The 21487-nt window shown below is 39.6% G+C and overlaps 1 protein-coding gene and 1 long non-coding RNA gene across 2 annotated transcripts in view; one reads left to right on the top strand and one right to left on the bottom strand.

Annotated features, from left to right (window-relative positions):
* DNAJC3 (DnaJ heat shock protein family (Hsp40) member C3) overlaps positions 1 to 21001 on the top strand; it is a 96432-nt gene extending 75431 nt beyond the window's left edge. The window contains exons 10-12 of the mRNA XM_062194021.1: positions 14217 to 14349; positions 15095 to 15243; positions 17380 to 21001. Coding sequence (XP_062050005.1) covers positions 14217 to 14349; positions 15095 to 15243; positions 17380 to 17537 — 440 coding nt within the window. The 3' untranslated portion in view covers positions 17538 to 21001. The remainder of the gene's footprint in view (positions 1 to 14216; positions 14350 to 15094; positions 15244 to 17379) is intronic.
* LOC133761586 (uncharacterized) lies at positions 14775 to 17437 on the bottom strand. Its single transcript, XR_009866187.1, has 3 exons — positions 17349 to 17437; positions 16556 to 16720; positions 14775 to 14846 (listed from the first exon to the last, which is right to left on the bottom strand). It is a non-coding gene; the product is annotated as an uncharacterized LOC133761586 (long non-coding RNA).
* Positions 21002 to 21487: the final 486 nt, after the last annotated feature.

The raw sequence follows: 21487 nt of genomic DNA, 5'->3' as shown, positions 1-21487 counted from the left end.
CTGGCCCGGTAAAGGCAGGTGGCATCTCTAACAAGAAATTTACAGTTCTGCCTGCAATGTTGCTGACCCTACTTGACCATCCCCTCAGCTGCAGTGGTCACTTTGGAAGTTGGGCTGAGTGAAGGGCTTTTCAGCTTGGAGCCAATAAGATCTGTGGCTCTGACCTGGGCATCCTTCGATTCCAGGGCAGGTCCATTTCCAGTGATCCAACTCTTGGCAGAGCTGCCAGGGCTCTTCACAAGCTGACTTCTGCTGAAGCCCAGGCTTACCACATTGAAAGCCACTGCAGTGGACTGGCCTGTTGGGTCTCCTTGAGGGCAGATCACTGCACAGATCAGCCATTAATAGGCCTGCCACCCATTGCTTCTAATGCCTAGCTTTCTTTTCCTCCTGGTTTGTGTTAAAGCAGACCAGAGGATGCAAGTCAAGGGAGTGCCCGTGTCCCATCTTTAATCTTCGGTAGCCTGAACTACAAGTCTATAGTCACAGGCATGTTCTGTAGTAGTTTTTCTAAGGTAGACAATGCCCATGAGGAAAATTATATTCTCACTTTAAAACTTTCTTTCCCTTTGGTCTGAAAGGGAGGTTTTTTTTTTTCTACTTACTGTATACTTCGCTGATGGCGATGTGAATCTCGCTATGAGATTATTAGTTAAGTTCTTATTTTGGCTATGCTATTACAGAAAAATGTCAGCCATCTCTTATAAGGTCTAAAGATTAAATTGTGCGTCTCACAGATTCCTTCATAATAGAATTAGTTCCCTACCTTGAAGAGAATAGAGAAGTGAAAGAACAAGTTGGGCTTAGAATAGAGAAATGAGGGAGCAAGTCCTAGATCACTTGCTGACAATAGCAATATTACATGAATACTTAGCAAACCATTTCAACCCTTAGATAAGAACTTAATAAAACATTTACCGGAAGGTCCAATGCCTTCTATAAATTTTAAGAATCATGTATTTGAAAACACGTCTTAAATATCTAACATGGTGTAGTTTGTTTAACCAGTAAACTTAAGCACAACCATATAAAATGTTTTTAGTTTCTTTCTACCAACAAGTTTAAAACATATGATACACAGATTCAGGTCATACAAATTAAAATGTATCTTTGATTTCCTGTTAGAATCTTGTTTCAGGTCCTTGAGTAAGTTTGGAAGACAGTTAAGGCATATACAATAATATACATTAAAAAATAGAATCCTTTCATATGTGTGTTTTTAAGTTTTTTCATGTGATGTTACAAATGTTTCCTTTATATTCCTTTTATAAAATAAATGAACCTTCTCGCTTCAAGTCATGCAAAGCATTTTAAATTGAAATCAGTAAGAGCTGTTTTCTGTTACAGTTAAATGAAGGATTTGAATGGTGAAACTTGATTAGTGGTATTCTTTTCAAGGCAAATTGGTCAACTGCTTTTTTTTCTTGCTTTTTCCAATTTGAAAAGAATCTTACTGCTAAGGATTTTCTAGGGAGTGATGACCATTCTGATGAATGTTTTGTGGGACATTCAGGCTCTGAGGACTAAGTGAGGCCCGAAGCGAATGTGTGCAGTCAGAACAACAGTATTTAATATTATAATATGAAGTTTAACAGTGTTTCAATAAGGTATGGGATCACGTAGAAGGTCACTTTATCATACCTGTTCTTTTCCATTTTTGAGCTACTCAGTGTCTGCATTGGTGGAACACTGGAGCCAGGAAGTGCATTTAGGTACTCTGATGTAGGATGTGGGCATCTTAACCAGTAAGTTAAACACCCACTCCTACCTTTTTATTTTAAATTAAAAGTTTAAAATCATGATGGGGATATAATGAATAAAGAATCATTAGTTTTAGATTAATAAATAGTGGAACATGGAAATATATTTTGGACTTGAGATAGAATTATCAGGAAACATATCAGGATTCTGCCTCTGAATTTGAAGTGCTTTAGGTTCTTCTTAAAGTTGGAATAATATGATATTTGTCTTTTTCTGATATTGTATCATTGAAATGACACAGTATTGGTCCATTTGTGACTGCTCATTTCAAAGAGCATAGTGTTTTCAAGGTTGATCCATGTTATAGCAGGTGTCAGAATATTCTTCCTTTTAAGGCTGAATTAATATGGATAAACCAACTTTTGTTTACCCACTCTTCGATTGATAGACATTGGGTTGTTTCCACCTCTTAGCTGTTGAGGGTACTGCTGCTATGGACAAGGTTACACAGGTATCTCTTTGAGACCCTACTTTCACTTCTTTTGAATATCTCCCAAGAAGTAGGATTGTTGAATTGTATGGAGTTCTACTTTAATCTTTTGAGGACCCTCTGTGCTATTTTCCATAGTAGTTGCACCATTTTACCATCCTACTAACAGTGTACAAGAGTTCTGATTTTTCTACATCCTCAATACTTTTTTTTTTTTGTAGTACCCATTGTAATGGGTGAAGTGATACTTCATTATGGCTTTTGTTTTTATTTCCTTAGTGATGTTGAGCATCTTTTCATGTTAGTTGATTTGTAAACTTTCTTAGGAATGTGCTGTTTGTTTTGCTACATAGTTTCAAAATTGCCTAGCCTATTGTGTTTTACTTTCCTTATCTGTAAAACAGAAATATTTATATCTCATAGAATTGTGGTTGGATAAGATGATGCTTAGAAATTGCTTAGTGTAGTGCTTCTAGAAAACTTCTAAGTGAATGGTTCCCACTGTACTTACTATCTGGATGGTTGTTTGAACAGGCACTGACTTTTCTACACACACAGCATTGTTTGGGGTAGCTAGCTTCCTGGTCTAACTTGTGACCGCTGCATTAACTCTATTAGACACAGCTGTTATTTTAGGTTATTGGTAGTATTCAGAATTCTGAGAACAGGAGGCAAGTAGCCCCTTTCTTGGAGGAAGGCCTGGCCTGGGCAAAACTGTAAAAGAGGTTAACTTTAACTTTGACATTCTTTGATGATGTGCTGTATATGGATTTTTGTGCCCTCCTGCTTATCCTTGGAACTCTACTCCAAACACCAGCTTGTCCTACTCTGCAGAAGTATTAATTATTCAAAATGCAAACCACCTCCTTGCATCAGCAGTCTTAATGCTCTTCAACACAACCAGAGTGGTCAGATTTAAGACCCTTGTATAAAACATGAATAGGTTTATAGTCCTTGTGAGATAAGCATTTTTTAATCCAAAGGATTCTTAGAGTAGTGGAATTTCAGGGAAGTGCTTGTGCTGCCAGAAACATGTTTGGCAGCCTTGACATGAGGTCCTGGAATCATAGGGCTTAAACCTCGCCATGAAGGAGACACTCCTTCTGAGCAGGTCAGATTTCTCATGGCTGTTTCTGTTTTCCTTTAAGGTTGTTGGCCCAGGGACTCCTGACTCCTATTTAGGGGAAGAAGAGGAGATTGGTCTTTATTAGAAAATACTAATAAATATGGAATTATACCTAAATGTGGCCCTACAAGTTGGAGGCTGCTTACATATTGACATTTTTATAAAGTAATCATAGTTACCATGGACACTGTAACAGCAATCTATAAAGCAGATGTTTCTGAAACTTCCAAATCTCCAAATAGGTACACCTACTTTAGCATCATCTAAGGAACTGGAAGCAGGTGATTGAAATAGAAAAATGGCTAGATGCAGCCTGTGGTTTGATGAACCTCGTTGGCTGTTCGTGGTGTGGACTACAAAGCCATGCTATCAGCTTTTATTCCTACACAAGCCTCCTAGCCACAAGCTCCTTGTTTCTTTCTTTCTTTCTTTCCTTTTTTTTTTTTTTTTTTTTTTGACAGGCAGAGTAGATAGAGAAAGAGAGACAGAGAGAAAGGTCTTCCTTTTGCCATTGGTTCACCCTCCAATGGCCGCTGCGGCCGGCGCATCTCGCTGATCCGAAGGCAGGAGCCAGGTGCTTCTCCTGGTCTCCCATGTGGGTGCAGGGCCCAAGCACTTGGGCCATCCTCCACTGCCTTTCCTGGCCATAGCAGAGAGCTGGCCTGGAAGAGGGGCAACTGGGATAGAATCCGGCGCCCCAACTGGGACTAGAACCCGGTGTGCCGGCGCCGCAAGGCGGAGGATTAGCCTGTTAAGCCACGGCGCCAGCCCAACTCCTTGTTTCTTTTGAAAAGTCCATGGTTACAAGGAAGACTACGTACCTGCTAGCTGGGAATTACAGTTACCAACTAGCTGAGATTTAGCCCCTTTAGATTTAGTGTATCAGTTGGGAAACATTATACTGCCAACAGAGCCAGACCTGAGAACCTATTAGTTTGATTTGGAGGTGAGGAAATAGGAAACAGTCCCAACAGTACATGAGTACCATTCAGCAGAAAAAAGGTATTTCTAAGATTGATTTTTGGGGCTGGTGCTGTGGCGTAGTAGGTTAGGCTTCTGCGTGTGGTACTGGCATCCCATATGGGCACTACAGCATCTACATGGGGCTGTAGAATTTTGAATTAATGTTTTTTCATTATTAAAAAATATGTTTTCACTTACCTCTTTTGTTCATTATTTCCGATGCAAAATCAGTTATTCAGGTTGCCATTCCCCCATTTATAATTTGTCATGGATTTTTGGGGAGGGCAGGTTTTAGGATTTTATTTTTTGCAAATGACTGAAAATCAAAATAATGCTCTTCTGTGAGGTGTCTTTTCTTGCATTAATCCTACTTGATGTCTACTGAACTATTTAAGACTGTGTGTTTACATTTGGAGAAACTTGAGCTATTCTTTATATATACATTTTTTTCTACCTCATTATTCTCTTTTCAGACTTATAATATTAGACACTAATGTTGTCTCACATGTCCTTGAGGCTATATTAATTTTTGAAATCTTTTTTTTTAGTTGCATTGATTTTCTTTGGATTGATAATTTCTACTGACCTCTCTTTGTATTCACTCTTCCCTGTCAATTCTGTTCTGCTGTTAAGTCCATCAGCTTGTTTTCTTAAATTTGTGGGCTTTTCATGTCTGTATTATTTTCAAGGTGAAGCTTCTTCAGTTTGTTAGTACTTCCATACTCTCTGCAATTATTTAGCTTCTATAGGTAGGATACATTAAATGGTGAAAGTTTTGACTTTATAAAACATCTTGTGTATTATAACGCATCTTGTGAAGAAAAGTTTACAGTTGTTTTGCATAGCTTCCTGTCTTTTATTTCAGTCTTTTTCTTTTTAAATCCAAGTGTTTTATATGCTTAGAAAAAGGACACGAATAAAACCAGATTAGTTATTTCTGAGCTGGAAATTGGAAACTTTTGAAACTCAGGAAATTGCTCTGACAATGTTTTTAACTGCTCTCAACTTAAGAAAATTACAAAATGTATAAAAAAGACAAAAATAATGTGTGCTGTTTTTTCCAAGTGCTTTTTCTAAGTGCTTTTCTTTTGTGCAATGAGATAAAGTTTGATAATGTTCCTGTGTAGTGGTTAAATATTGCACATTTTATTTACATGTAAAGAAAACAGATTTAAATGTGTGGTCAAAAAATGTGTTGTTTAAAAGGTGAATAGGTTTATGTAGAATGTATGTTAATGGTGCTTATTTTTAAAATGTAATTCAAGTTTACAGTATTAGTTAATGCCTCTTTATAGAATTTAATAAAGAAACAAGTCTAGAACACACACACACACACACACAAAAGATCATAGACTTCTGCGTTGGGCCTGGAGCAGGGGTAGGAGAAAGTGGGCTTAGTGCCTGTGGAGTGGGAGCCTCTGAGGCTCTGTGATGAGAATCCAGGGCTCCCCTGTGCCCTGTTCTCAGCAGCCTCCCCTGTTACACATGTTCACAGCATGTGCAGACTAACGTGGATGGCTCATGTATTGCCCAGAAAGGAGGAGTACTGTGGATTCTGGAGCGTTCTATATATCTGTTGTAGCTCTTTGGATAAATGCAAAACATTAGTTTCCAAGTGTTCACACTGCAGATGTGGGCTCTTTTGGTGTGTCTTTTAGATCTGTTAAGGAACAGTGTTAGTAAAGAATAGCATTTTGTTAGTGAGACATTAGGCTCAAAGATGTATAAGGCCATGTTTGACTGCTCTTGTCCTAATTGGCTTATGAACTGGCCTTTACAAGACAATCTCCTCATCAGTTGGGAGTAGCGTCTGTCTATATTGTCAGGTTTTTCTGTGGTGAATGATAATTAATGTAATTTATTTAATGTGCAAATACTGAAAACTTCAGGGAATATACTCAAGTTAAATGCTAATATGCTGTAATTTTGCTCATTATGTATGCTTCAGTCCTAATTCCACACAGCAGCTCTTCTTTTGAGTAATAGTTGCTCTTTTACTCCTTTCCCAGGCTAAGAACCTTCACTCATGAGGCCACTAGATGTAGAAGATGCCTTTCATCTGAAAGTTGCCTGTTAGATCTCAGGGAAGAGAGAACATGGCCCATTGAGAGCTGGGAAGGGAGAGACCAGGTTCCTTCAGCCTCTTCAGGATGGGAATGTCTGGGTCTCAGGGAGCAGAAGTAGCCATGGAGGTTTAGCTTCTGAAGAGCTGGCCGGGAAGAGACCCATCAATGTGGCTGTCTGCAGGCCACTCGGAGCTTATTCTGATCAGTCAGAGCTGCAGGGACAGCTTGAGTTCAGCCCTGGTCCTCTGCTTGCTGTGGAGCTCCCAGACTGCTCTCTGGGTGCTGCCAGCATCTCAGGACACTCGGATGGGAGCCAGGCCTTGCTGGTTACGTAGGTCTTTTTTGAGGGCACCCTGGGGCAGCTTCTCCTTAGTTTGGGCTTTTTTTGGTGCTTTAGGACCATCATTCCATCCCTTGTGGCAGGACCACCACGCTCTTTTTCAGTCTAGGCTGTTTTGAAATAACTGATGGGCACCAAGTGCTGTGGTCATAGCTTTGAAGGTATTTGAGCATGCTCACTTGCTTGGTGACTCCTAGGATGTGTTTCTTTTTTTTTTTTTTAATTTTTTAACTTTTATTTAATGAATATAAATTTCCAATGTATAGCTTATGGATTACAATGGCTTCTCGCTCCCTCTCCCCTTCCATTCACATCAATATTCCCTCTCAATTCTCCCCATTTACAGATCAATTTAGTACACAGCAAGCAAAGATTTCAATAGTCTGCACCCACACAGAAACACAAAAAGAAACACTGTTTGAGTACTAGTCATAGCATCAAATCAAAATGTACAGCACACTAAGGACAGAGATCCCACATGAGGAACAAGTGCACAGTGACTCCTACCGTTGACCCAACAAATTGACACTCTAGTTTATGGCGCCAGCAACCACCCTAGGCTCTCGTCATGAGTTGCCAAGGCTATGGAAGCCTTCCAAGTTCGCCGACTCTGATCACATTCAGACAAGGTCACAAAAGACAGGGTGAGGATAGTAACCAATGATCCTAAGAGTGCCATTAACCAGGTCTGAACAATTATACAGCATTAAGTGGGGAAGAGGACCATCAGTACACACAGGTTGGGAGTAGAGCCATTGGAGGTAGAGGTTATGATTACGAAGGAATGAGGCCCAAGTGTGCTAGACAGGGTCTAGAACAAAGCACTAGGATGTGTTTCTAATCTTGGACTATTTCAGTCAGGCTTGATACAAGACGGCATTCTACCTCCTTACCTCCTACTTTCTCTGTGTGTCCCCATGGGTTGGGAATAAGTTTGATCAAATTGTGCTTGCTTTCTCTCTCCCTTTTTCTTGGGTATTACACTTCTTTTTTTTTTTTTTTTTTGACAGGCAGAGTGGATAGTGAGAGAGAGAGACAGAGAGAAAGGTCTTCCTTTTTACCGTTGGTTCACCCTCCAATGGCCGCTGCAGCCAGCGCATCTCGCTGATCCGAAGCCAGGAGCCAGGTGCTTCTCCTGGTCTCCCATGTGGGTGCAGGGCCCAAGCACTTGGGCCATCCTCCACTGCCTTTCCGGGCCATAGCAGAGAGCTGGCCTGGAAGAGGGGCAACCGGGATAGAATCCGGCGCCCCAAGGCGGAGGATTAGCCTGTGAAGCCAAGGCGATGGCCAGGTATTACACTTCCAACAGAACCCTCCTAAAAGGTAGTGTCTAGGGAGCTCTGTTGTCTCTTAATGTACGTACTAATCATTTGTGATGTAGAAGCTTGATGATTGGTTGCAAGGAGGAAAAACTTCTTTGAATACAAGGACTGTTTGTTAATCATTTATTTACACAACAGGCTTTTTGCATATTCACTCCTTTATTTCTTTTTTCTCCAATTTATATGTAACACAAATTTTACCACACTAATCATTTTTTAGGTGTTCAGTAGCATTAAGCTCACGATATTGTGTGACCAGCTCCACTGTGGCCCTGTCACGTGGGTTGTGTTACCACTCTGCAGATGAGAAAGCTTTGGCTTACAGACATGAAGCAGTGAGTCCAAGGTCTCACCCAGAGCCCACGGGAGGTGTGTGGGTCTATGTTTTCAATATAAAAAGGTTAGATTAGATTGTGTGATGACAAGGTTATAGCAGTACTTTATTTTAACATGTATGTGTATTCTTAGAAAGTGTGTAAATCTTAGGAAGATGATTATTTGTACATAGGATCATCATCTGTGAGGTTACTACTTATATGGCATTCCATTATGCATGTGTTACTAGTTTGTTCTCCCCTCTCTATATTTTTTTTTAATTTTACTCAGGTTGTAAATGTAATACATGCACATGGTGAAATTTAAAAATTAGAGTAAAATAAGGAACAAAAGTGCCTCTGATATTTTATTTTCCACTGTTAGATACTTTAAGTACTTTAGATACTTTAAATAATTGCTAATAGTTCTTCTGATGTTTATCACAATTCTGATAAAAACAAATCTTCCTCTAGATCTTGATTTATAGTCTAGGCAATATGAACGTACTTGAAAAAGTTCATGGAGAAAGGGAATAAAAGTTAATTATGGTGCAAATATTTTTTGAAACCTTTGCATAATTTTTTCATAATTCACATTTTCCATGAAATTTTTGAAGACTCCTGACATTCCTTACTTGACACTGTAGGAAGAGGCAACATTAAGTAGATTTTTCTAGTTTCTTCTGTTCTTTCCACAAACTCTGGTTTGGGTACAGTAAAATATTTCTAGTTATATTTAGTTTTAATGTTATATAAATTAATAGTATGTCTAAATCCGTTTCTCGCTCCATCATCTTTTACACAGTATCTACTGATTTTATACTACTCATAATAAGGAAATTGGTAAATTTCCATCTTCCTTTCTCTAAACATGTGTTAGTATATTTTTACATTTACAGAGTTTGTGATATTTAAATTCTGTCCTCTACAGTTGTGGATAGTTAGGTGGTGGAAGCCCTTTGGTAGAGTAATATATCATGAATGTGGAGCCTCAGGGTCAAGTTGTTTGTCTGAATCCACGCTGTGTGTTTAGCATGTTTCTCTTTTATGGTAGGAACATGTTGGTAAGCAACCTGATTCTACGCTAGAGTTGCCGTTTCTTTTTGCCAGAAGAAATCTATCCTCTGTCTTACTGAAGACATCTGAGATTGTTACTGGTAAACTATTTATGTAAATGAAATCCACTTTCTTCGTGAAGATATCCTTCCGCCCTCTTTCATTGCCTTTCTGGATTTTTTTCTTCTTCTTTCCCTTGGCCTCCCCATCTCCTTCCTCCTCCTCCATCATGTCTTCATTGTTTGCAGATTCTTTTTTCTTTTTTAAAAGATTTATTTATTTATTTATTTGAAAGACTGAGTTACAGAGGGGCAGAGGCAGAGGAGGGTAGGGGGTCTTCTATCCACTGGTTCATTCCTCAGATGGCCGCACTGGTCAGAGCTGTGCTGATCCAAAGTCAGGGGCTTCTTCTGGGTCTTCCACATGAGTGCAGGGGCCCAAAGGACTTGGGCCATCTTCTATTGCTTTCCCAGGCCTTAGCAGAGAGCTGGATCAGAAGTGAAGCAGCCAGGACTTGAACCGGTGCCCATATGGGATGCCAGCACTGCAGATGGCAGCTTTACCCACTAAGCCACAGCACTGGCCCCTAGAATTCTTTTTTCATTTTGCCAACAGTGCAGTCTCAAAAAGTAATATCAATCATGCTGATTCCAAAGATAGCTTTGCACTTCTTCTCAGAAATTGAGGAAAAATGATTTTTACTCCTAGAGTACTGGGTATATCTAGTTAATAAACTGGAGTCAGGATTTGATGCAGTTATTTAGCAGTTTTCTGTAAGTCAGTGCTCTGGAGACAGAGCATTGGAATCACCTGCCATTTAAAAGTTTAAACCATCTTCATGTAACTCCTGCTGCTTGATTGGCAGGTGGCTTTATGACATCCTTACTCCATGAAAATATTCTGTTTATTTTTGTCTCTTTTTGGCTCAGTTTGAGTTATTCTCTTGAATTTTCAAATGCTTTTGTTAAGATTTTATTTATTTGAGAGGTAGAGTTACAGACAGTGAGAGGGAGAGACAGAGAGAGAGAGGTCTTCCTTCTGTTGGATCACTGCCCAAATGGCCGGAGCTGTGCCAATCTGAAGCCAGGAGTTAGATGCTTCTTCCCGGTCTCCCATGCGGGTACAGGGGCCAAAGCACTTGGGCCATCTTCTACTGCTTTCCCAGGCCACAGCAGAAAGCTTGATCGGAAGAAGAGCATCCGGGACTAGAGCCAGCGCCCATAAGGGATGCCGGTGCTGCCGGCGCCGCAGGTAAAGGATTAAGCTGCTGCACTATGGTGCCGGCCCCAAGCAGTCGTCTTTTAATTTCTTCATCTTTATGGTTAGCACTTATGTCTTATTTTGTGCTTTTGAGCTTGTCTTAGGTTACAAGTATTTAAAAATTTTTTACAACTCTGACTTTACCAGTTCTATTTTAATTTTTCCCTAAAATTAAACTTTGATTTTTAACTTTGACTCAGATGATTATTAATTCTTTTATCCTAATTTGTACTGGAGCACTTAAGGCCAAATTGTCCTCTCAACATTGTTTTGCTGTGTCTCCTATAGATGCTGAAAGATTGCGTTTTCATAATTATTATTATTATATATATTTGGAGGGTTCTACATTCTTCCTTTTCTGATTTATTATTTCTAATGTAACTTTGTGATCAGAGAATGTTTTTACTAATTCCATTTTTTGGGGGGAATGTGTCACTTTTTATCTAATATGGTTAACTTCATAAGTCTTATCTACAGATTTGAAAAGTAGGTGTACTTTTTAAATTCTGGGTTCTCTGTGCTACAATCTGGCATGTCAGCCAGCTCTATCTTATATTATGGTCTTTGTTTTCTAGATGTTTCTTGGTTCAACTCGATCAGTTAAGAAAAGAGATGAAAGTCTCTCCTAGTATCTTTTCTAATTTTTTTCTTTATGTATGCCTGTTGTCAAAATCATTGTTTCTTCAATGTGATTTGTAGCCTTTGATGTTATGATGTCCTGTTTATTTTTGACCTCCATTCCAATTATCTGCTAAGATTGTAAACCAAACTTGTGTCTCATAAAATTTGGCCATACTTGAATCTGTTTGTTTCAAGTGTGTCTTTTTCAGAGCTGGGTTTTGCTTTTTCATCCAATATGAAATTCTTTTTAGGGAATTAAGCACATTTACATGTATTGATATGACAGATGTTTGATCTGTGTTCTGTCATTCTTTTCTGATTAGATTTTTTTGATGTTTGGTTTATATTATTTTATGTACTATCCTGGAAAGTTTTTATTTTTGCTCCAGGATATTTTTTAGTTTTATTAACTTAGCCCTCTTTGTACAATACTACTAGCTTCCTGCCTTGAGAAATAATTCAGTGTGCTTCCACCTTTCCCTTACTGGTTTTCTGCCATTTAATACTTGAATTTATCTAGGATTTGCCTTGGTCATACCACTTAGCAGTTTTCTGATTGCTTCAGCTGTAATAGGTGGGAATTAATGGACTTTCTCATCTTTTATCTCCTCTCTCATTTTTTGTTAGTGGTATCCCTTCTGTACTGTCACGGCACAAATTTTATTCTGTGACTACAGTTCACTGCTTAGTGCCAGTCTCAATTCTACATAGTCTTAGTCTGCTTTCCATTGCTATAACAAAAAACCTGAGGCTGGGTACTTTTTAATGAAACGAGGTTTACTTAGCTTACAGTTTGGGAGGCTGAAAGTCTAAACAATATGGTGCCCATTCTGACAAGGGCACTCCTTCCTGCATCAGGCTATGGCAGATGGCATAATGGCAGGAGTGTGTGTGAGAAGAAAGATCACATGGTGATACAAGAAGCCAAAGAGTGCTTTTAAAAACAACTCTCAAAAACTAATCAGGGTCTCACAAAAAATTTCTTCTGTGGGCAGTGCCCCCTGTGACCTCCCACTGAGGTCCACTTCTTACAAGTTTTAGTTCTTCTCACATTACTACACAGAGGACCAAGTCTTCAGCACATGAGCCTTTGGGGGACACACTCAAACCATAGCCAAACCATGTCATATGGAACAGATGCAGTGTGTGCCTTCCCTCTTTTGGTGATTGTTTCTCCAGCCATCTCTTGGTGAGTTCATGCTGTGGCAGTTTCCTTAAGGGAAACTGTGGAGTTTTCCTTGAGAAAGTTTTCCCTGATTTATTCTATATTCAAGACTGTACCTTTTCAACTTGATAGATGGCATGTCAGGATAACAAATTGTTTTATTCCTACTTCTGTACATCTTGTAGGCATTGTTACAATTCTTCAGGGACTGAATATTGCCAAGAAAAATCTCCTCTTTAAGATTTATTTATCTGAATGGCAGAATGACATAGAGGGAAAGATGGAGAAAGAGATCTACCATCTGCTGGGTCTTCCCAAATGGCTGCAATGGCCAAGGGGCGGGCCAGAACAAGGCATGAGTCTAGAACTCTGGGTTTCCCACCTGGGTTTCAGGGGCCCAGGTACTTGGACCGTCTTCTGCTGCTTTCCCAGGTGCATTTGCAGGGAGCTAGATTGGAAGTGGAGCAGCCAGGACTCAAACCAGCACTCCAATATAGGATACCAGCATTTCAAGCCATGGCTTAACCTGCTGTGCCAAAGTGTTGGCCCCGCAATGGAAAATCTGGCACCAGGATTTTTTTGTTTTGGTCTTGGCACACAGGCAGCTTTTTTATTTTAAGTCTGTTAATTGTGCTAGGATATGTTTTAGTGTTCACCATTCTAAGCTGAATTGCCCTGGCACCTTGTATGCCTTCTCACTATATAGATTCATCTTTCATTTTAGGAAAGTTTTTCTTACATGGTTTGTCCTCCTCAGTTGGTTTTGTTTTCTACACCCAAGTTACACATGGAATGTATTTCCTTTCCTGTCATCTTTAACTGCGATTTCTTTTTCTCTAGTCCTTTTAAACATTCTATTTCCATCTCTTTTTGTTGTCTTTTTCACCCCATTTCTCCTTCCTTGTGCTCCTTGTTTAATTTTCTCTTCTACAGAGGAAACTAGCCAAAATATTCCAAGAATCTTCTCCCTATGATGTCACGTAAGACAAGCTGAATTCCTTAAACAAGGGGAAATCTCATAACACGTGTACAGTGATATTTGTTAGTAAAGCTTGTTAGAGCACACAGACGTTTATGCCTCCCAGCAGAGTAAGAGAATGTGGGAACATTGCTGAAGTCCAACCTTCCTGATATCAGCCAGGGGCCATCCTGGCCAGTAGACCAGTCTAAAGATAAGTCTGAGAAGGCCTGCTGTGACCTGATGACTCTTCTACCTGATATTAGATACCCATATGCTTTGTACTTTCTAAATATTTAAAATACTCTAAAACATGTCATGTGGATTGTCATCAGACTTCCCATGCCAGTAGGGTATGTGTTTTTCTGTTTTGGTTGACACTTAAAGAAAGGCATATGATTGTTGGTGTTGAACCCCGTGGTTAACTTTGTCATTATGACTACTGACAGTGATTGCTCCCTTTCTAACCTCCACTTTGAATGGTTGACCCTTAGCTGACCATGCTGATTTAGTTAGGCACTGTTGTACAGTAAGACTGTTCTGTATAAAGTGCTGATATTAAAATGACTTGAGACATGGGGAGATAATGTGGGAGGTGGGCAAGTGAACAGTGAATTTTGTTGAATGGGAATAATAACTGCCTACATTCAGTCTTGATTGTAATTTTGTTCAAAAACTTTAAAAAGGCATAAAGTGTTATCATTTAGGCTTTTAACAGTGATGGTGAAAGACTGAAGGGGTTGGGATAATGATTTTGGTATTAACTTGCAAGATACATAAAGGAAACGAATGACTAGTCCCCCTAACAGCATTATCTTAAACCTATTTTGACAGCTATTCAGGATTATGAAACAGCTCAGGAACACAATGAAAATGATCAACAGATTCGGGAAGGTTTAGAGAAAGCACAAAGACTATTGAAACAGTCGCAGAAACGAGATTATTATAAAATCTTGGGAGTAAAAAGGTGAGTTATTTCAAATTTGCATTGCTGTTTTTACTTAACTGTTGTAAAACTAATCGTTGATTTTTTTCTCTCCCTGATTGACTTCCTGTACTTCTATAATTGTTACTAACAATCTTTAACATCATAAAGCTATTTTGAATACATTACAGGCAGATGTCTTTGACAGAGACTAGTAATGCAATGCCAGAAAATTATTTGGTGAGGAAGACTATCATGAATAGGTCCCAGGCTTACGTTTTTTAAGAAGGGTAAAGAAATGGGAGAGAATTTTGTTCTGGTGGGGATAGGAAGGAGGGAGGGAGGGGCTGGAGAAAAGGAAACCCTTCTGTAGGCCTAACAATAAAGTAGCATTTCTAGAAGTAAATTGCAGACACTGAGGTATATAATCTGTCGAGTATGTGCTTTTATATAAGACATACCTTCCTTGACCGTTGAACTATCAACTTGTCTTATGTTTTAATGCCAAGAAAGAATTGAATCATGGTAGTTTAGAAATTCTGAAAGAAAAATGGAAAAAAACTTTTTAAGGGAACATTGTAAAAATCAGTAGCAGTTAACTTGCTTCCTGGTGAGATTCTGTTCTTCTTCATTACTATGTGTGAACCTTTGCCCTTTGATGCCATTGGAACTACAAGGGAAACTCGGCTGTAAATTCCCAGTGCCCTCTTAACCTGGCTCTTCTAATTTTAAGACAGTGTGTTGGACACTTTTTAAATGATTGTCAATTAATTTTACCATCCCACAGAAATGCCAAAAAACAAGAAATCATTAAAGCATACAGAAAATTAGCCCTACAGTGGCACCCAGATAACTTCCAGAATGAAGAAGAAAAGAAAAAAGCAGAGAAAAAGTTCATTGATATAGCAGCTGCTAAAGAAGTCCTCTCAGATCCAGGTATTGCTTTTAGGCCTTTCAGTTTTCTCAAATAGTGGAATCGGTGGTATCACTAATCCTTGCCCTTCTTGGAAGTGGCGGGTGGAGTGTGGTGGGTCATACTGTGAGGGTGGATCACTGGTCCTTGGCCTTGCTGGTTTTATGTTTGTCCCTGTCTCCAATTCTGGGGACTGTACATGTATAGTACAGTGGAAAGACTGTCAGTGTGGAATGAGAAGCCCTGGGTTTGTTAAGCTAAGTAACAAAACACAGACACTTGATAAAGATATTGGAATTCCAGAGCTCTGCAGTTATGATAATATGCATATTCAGAGGTTGAGGTGGGCAGATGTCCTTGTAGAAGTACTTTTCTTATAATGTGGTTCTGCACACTCTATGTGATAGTTACCATCGAGCAATTGCCTGTAAGAGCCCTTTGTTTTTGTGTTAGCGTGGATATAGGCAGCTCCATTTTGATTCTGACAACTTTCCCATTCCTCTGCAGTTTGACTCTGTCTACTTAAACAAGCTAGTGGAACTTTTCAGGCCTCAAGTTTTTCACTTGTGATACGATAGCATAACGTTGAACATAAGACATTATCTTTAATTTTCTTCTAAGTTCACAAGGCAGTGAGGATTCCCTCTACTGAACTCACAGGAGCTTAATGGGGAAAGCATGTTTCCTGGATTGCCCAGGGATGGGAGAAGAGAGCTAGCTAATCCAGGGCCCACTGTAGCTCCATGAGTGTGTTCTCCAGCAGTCTTGCCCCTAAATCAAATGATCATTAGCTTTACTGGTAGATTTGTTTTGTTTGAGAGTGTGTGTCTGTAAGTCAGCTCCCATTTGCTGGTTTATTCTCTGAGTGCCTCCAATAGTTAGAACTGAGCTGATGCTACAGCACAAGCCTGGTCTCCCATGTGGTAAGGAGCCAGGAGCTGAGATGTGAATGCAGGCACTTCAGGAGGAGATGTGGGCTTCTCAACTGCTGGGCTAAATGCCTGCTCCCTGTATTCTTTTCATGGTTACTGTGGCCCAGAGTGTCACATGCAGATGGGCTAAGAACTGAGGTGGTACTGAATAATGCCTTGCCATTTCCAGAATTTAGCATTAAGCTGATACCACAGCAGTGGGACCAGAAGCTCTGGTTTGAGCTAGGCAGATTCAGCAAAAAGAGGAAGTCAAGTTTTGTCTCTTTGGCAAAGCTTTTTTGAAGTTAAATGATCTTTTTTTCTAAGTAATCTATAATCTAGTAAGGGAGCTAAAAATGAAATTACTAAGTGCAGTAGGATATATACTGTCTGTTCTCTTATTCAGCAAATATCCAGTACCTACACTGTGCCTTGAGGACTCTGCCCCTCCTGCCTGTGCAGCAGTGGGATGACACAGCTCCATCAGACTTCACTCAGGAGTCATCTTCAGGGAGGGGCCTCTTGAGTTGAGAGTTAAGGGAGCACGAGCTCCCCACAGGGGGCTGGCTGGGGCCATCATCCCAGATGCCTGTAATGGGAAAAGAACCACAGATTCTTCACTCTAGTGCCTGTTCTTAGGAGAGACTTCAGAAGTTCTTGCAAAGTGGAGTTAAAAGCTTTTGGTGTAACACTTTCCTGGGTAGTTTTTCATATTATGTATTTTCTGGATGAACAAGCCATTTCTAATTGCACTGGCTCCTCAAGATCCTACTTCACTGTGACCTTCCCACTGCACTGGTCTCATGGGAGGGAAACTGAGCCATGAAGGGGGCCTAGGAAAACTCAGTGCTGTTCAGGTTGGATAGTGAGGCTCTGGAAAGCTCACTAGATGGTTGGGGGGGGGGGGTCAGTGAGGTCACTGCCTGGCAGGTTTTGTTTTGGGGGTTAGGGCGGCAACATGGCTGTTTGGAAGAATGACTTTTGGAGGCTCTCTTCTCAAGAACTGTTTTTTCCGAAGACTTCGCTTGCACAGCTGACAAGCTTAGGTAGCTGCTTCTGAGGTGAGATTTAGGGACCCAGAACCTAACTCCCTCTTTTGTGCCTGGTGATTGTCTTGTCTGTTTCTTCTGGGACAGAGTGGATTTGAATGTCAGGCACAATTATTTTGTTAACAGCTTAACCCCGCCCCACCCTCCCCCACCCCCCCATTAGAATACCTGGGTCTTCATTTATTGATTTTTTTCCTAGAAATGCGGAAGAAATTCGATGATGGAGAAGACCCCCTGGATGCAGAGAGCCAGCAAGGAGGCGGCGGCAACCCTTTCCACAGGAGCTGGAACTCATGGCAAGGGTTCAATCCCTTCAGCTCAGGCGGACCGTTTAGATTCAAATTCCACTTCAATTAAACCATTTTTCTGCTCTTCTTCCTTAATATTTTTAAAGATTAAAAACAAAGAAACCTTGTTCTGGGATCCTAATGAAAAAAATTTCACGTATTTCAGTTTGTCCATGACCAAAGAGTTATTTTAATAAGAAAAGTCTGTTCTTACTCATTCAGACAGAAGGTCTGGGATTGCGAGGGCAGAGAGACGAGGGGCGGTTGTGTTTGAGTGCGCGCAGCCTGTGCGTGTGGGGGAGGGTCTGGAGGCAGCTCACCTGTGCATGTGCTCACGCAGCTGGTGTTTTCCTCCCCTGGAGCAGGCAGATTCTTCTTTTCACGGCCTTGCACACTAGGTCGGTGCCTTCACATGTGAGCCTCATGAGAAAGCACAGCTTCAGTATTCCTAAAGAGGATGCATGTTGTTAGGGACAACTATGCTTGGAGTTTGGTGAGTGCAGTCAGAGGCAGGTATCTGTGAAATCCCTGTGAACCTGTACATGTTCACACCGTCTGCTAGTGTCACTCGACTGGCACTGAAGAAGGGCAGAAGCCATCTGTTAGGAAACCTGCCAGCGGTTGATTTTAAGCATATCTACATATTTTGGTTTAGTACCTACAGAAAAGTACTTAATTATAAAAAACCCTATGGGCTCTTTTAATATTAAACAAAAGTAATACGTAAAATAGGTTCAGATAATATAGCAGTGATATAATTTAAAGTAATATTGCTGAAGCAAAAATTGAAATGCTTTTTCAACAACTGAAGTTCTGAGTCCTTCATAGATCCCCTGTAACAAGATTGGCTTAGAAATGTAAATTGCTCAGACAACATAAATTTTGAGGAGTGTCTCTTTCTCCTCCTACATCCAGGCCCAGCCCTCCTGTACAGGACCTGTTTGCTGGTGTGTGTGAAGTGAAACTGTCCCTCACTCCACCAGACCTTGCTGCCTCTAGATGTTCCTCTTAGAAGAAGATACAGGCTTAGAAATCTAGTCAGCTCTGGCTGCGTTTCCAATGTTGCTTCATTAACTAGACAGCATCTCCTTAAGATACCTTTTTACCTTTTAAGAAGGTAACTAAGAAATGAACTATATTCAGTTTTTGTATACTGGAAAATTTTTGCCCTAAAAAGTGAGTGTTATGTTGATCTAGAACATAATATTTATGGAACTACTGATGCTGCACTTAAAATTAAGAAAATTACTTTAAGAATTACTACCTTTATTATGGAAAGGTTTTTGTTTTTGCCTCAAGTCATTCTGAAATGTTTTAAGCATTAAAGGGTCTAATATATTGTTTTTATGGAATCAAGCATTTTAATTCCTTGTGGGAGACACCTTGACCATGAATGTTTACAACAGCCAAGCACAAATCCTTTTCTGCTATAGTCATACCCTGAATTATGTGTGGAAAAAAATTTTTTTCTACCTGTAGGATACAAACCACATAGTTGAATTGAGCAAAAACACTTTGAGTGTTTTTTGCATTTATTTAGGGGTCTGTTTTGTACCAATCAACTTAACACTGCATTTTGAAAATTTAGTGAACAGCTTGCAGGTTTTACTTTGTTTTAATGTCTCAAAATTCAAATCAGTGTGACAGTTTCTAAGGTGAATTCATTTTGTCTATTCTTTAATCTTAATTATTTCTTAGTTGTATCAGTAATTTTTTTTTGCTCTGTCACTGTGACCTCTCTGAAATACAGCTATGGCCTCTACCTAGAGGAGTTTTCACACAGAGCAGATGAAGGGTGACCTTCCTCCCTCCCTTTTTGGGAAGGTGGGTCCCAGGCCTTGCTGCTTCTCTCTTCAGGGTGTTACATTTCTTCCCTCCCCTTTATACAACCTTAATTATTGCTCCTCAAGTCTCATGTGGATTTAATTGAGTCAACAGAAATGTAGAGTTACTTACCTGTTTTCAGTGATGAGAAAGGAGAAATTATAGTGCCAACTGCCAATGCCATGGAGGGAAAGGAATTCTCTGTAATCTGTTTTTCTGATTGATGAAGAAAGGAAAAAGTCAGCGTGCAGCCATCAGCAACCTTCTGCTATCCATCTGAATAGGAAGATGGTCACCCCATGCTTGCCTTAAAACAGCAACTGAGAAAGAAAGTCCTGGATGTGTAAATGTTTTGAACCGTCATTCCACCTACCTTCCTCACCCAGGATATTATGCAATGCAAAACACCTAACTGGGAAAGAATTTCACTGTTTGCTGGGGGACTGCTAACACTTCCAGCTCTGTTTTGGGGGACTGCAGGTGCCAGGTAATCTTCATGGCTCTTTTGGGAAAAATCAGAGGATAAGCTAGCCTTGGCTATTTTATATTCAGTTATATTCCTTTCTGCTCAGTTCTGTGAGTGCGGGATGATTGGTTTGTAAATTGTGGATATTTCCTATGACAGCAAATATTTAAACACAGCAGCATAATAATGTACTTCAAATGTGTGTATGAAGTTCTAAAAAAGGGTGACTAAACAATGCATTTCTTGGTAATGAAATTTTATCCATTTTGTCATGAACAGAAGAAAATTTGAAAGCATTTTCAGTAGTTTATTGACGTGAACTGGATATAACATATTATTAATTTTAAAATTCTTTTTTCTTCAGTGTTAAAAGAATTTTTTAAATATCAGTATGAAAGCAGACATTTCTGAAACTCTGATAATGAAATCTAAAAACTATCCATAGGTTTTTTTAAGGAGAAAAAAATTACTGATAACCAGGGATAGAAAAAGGCCAGTACAGTCACAATTGAAATGGGCATCATTTTCTATTCATGGTGTATAATAAAAGAATTATACCTTTAAATTAAGGCATGAAATTGGTCCGAACTTGTATTTGGCATTTACCATGAAGACAGTACATAAGATAAAGTTAAAAATGGCTCCTCAGCTGGCTCTGTGTGGGAGCAGACTGCTTTACAGACACAGGCACTGGTGAAGGGCCTTACAAAGTTTTCACTTGAGTACACATCATGGGGCTAATGTAGAAAAACTCATACAACTTTGTTTCCATTTTTATAAAGGAAAGAGGAAAGCAAATGCTAATTTGTCAACCAATATTCTTATTCCTTTTTTGCTAGTGGCAGAGTTCATGCTGTAATTTCCAATGATGTAAGGTAGGGATAATTTTGTTTTAAACAGATAACCCCACTTACTGAATGATTTGAGAGTAAAATTAGCCACTGCGTGGCTTTGTGTGTAGTAACGGGTTTTCTCTTCTGTGCGGTTGAAATACCTACCTGCAGTGGAAAGCAGAGCTTGGAAGAAGTGACAATTGGAGATGTTCCAGAAGTGAATACTACTTTTACTGTAAGTTTATAGTTTGTTTTGAATAAGAGCAAGTAAGTTGATCCATTTCTATTTAGTATTTTAATAAAAAAGGAATTAAAATTATTTGAAATGGGTCTCAGACATGTCTACAAGGGTACTATTTTTATGCCCGTGTATTTTCACATTTAATAAAAATATTTATGGTCATATCAGTACTTTCTGTCAATTCATGTTTAGTCTTCAAGTATAAGAAATTATAAGGTTTCTATGAGGGGATTAAAAAGTTGAGGTGCCAAGAAGTTTTGAAATTTCTGGGTGTTCTTTTATAATGTTAATTTCCCAAATAGATTTCAGGTTTTTTGCAATATTTTGTTTTCTACAAACTAAGTACTATCTATTTCCAACTTTGCTTCACACAAAATCAGAGCTGACAGGGAAGGTCAGAGCACAAAAGCAGGAATGGCTAAAATCTCTCAACCCCTAAAGGTTTAAGACAGGACTGAATTAAGTGGCCTTCCACTTCAGTATTATCGCAGTCTAGCACTGAAACTGGCTTTGTTTGAAGACTTCGTGATAGTCCACTTGGGCATTCCTGTGGAGGTCCTGAGGCTCAGGAAGAGCACTGCAGCTTGTCTGCCACATTGCTAGCCATCAGCAGTCTCATATTTTGCATAGCCTGAGGCTCAAGGAAAGCTAGAACA

Source organism: Lepus europaeus, chromosome 6, assembly GCF_033115175.1.
Source record: "Lepus europaeus isolate LE1 chromosome 6, mLepTim1.pri, whole genome shotgun sequence".
Classification (NCBI taxonomy): Eukaryota; Metazoa; Chordata; class Mammalia; order Lagomorpha; family Leporidae; genus Lepus; species Lepus europaeus.
The sequence above is the reverse complement of the archived record's forward strand: the minus strand, read 5'-3'. Positions and strand labels throughout refer to the sequence as shown.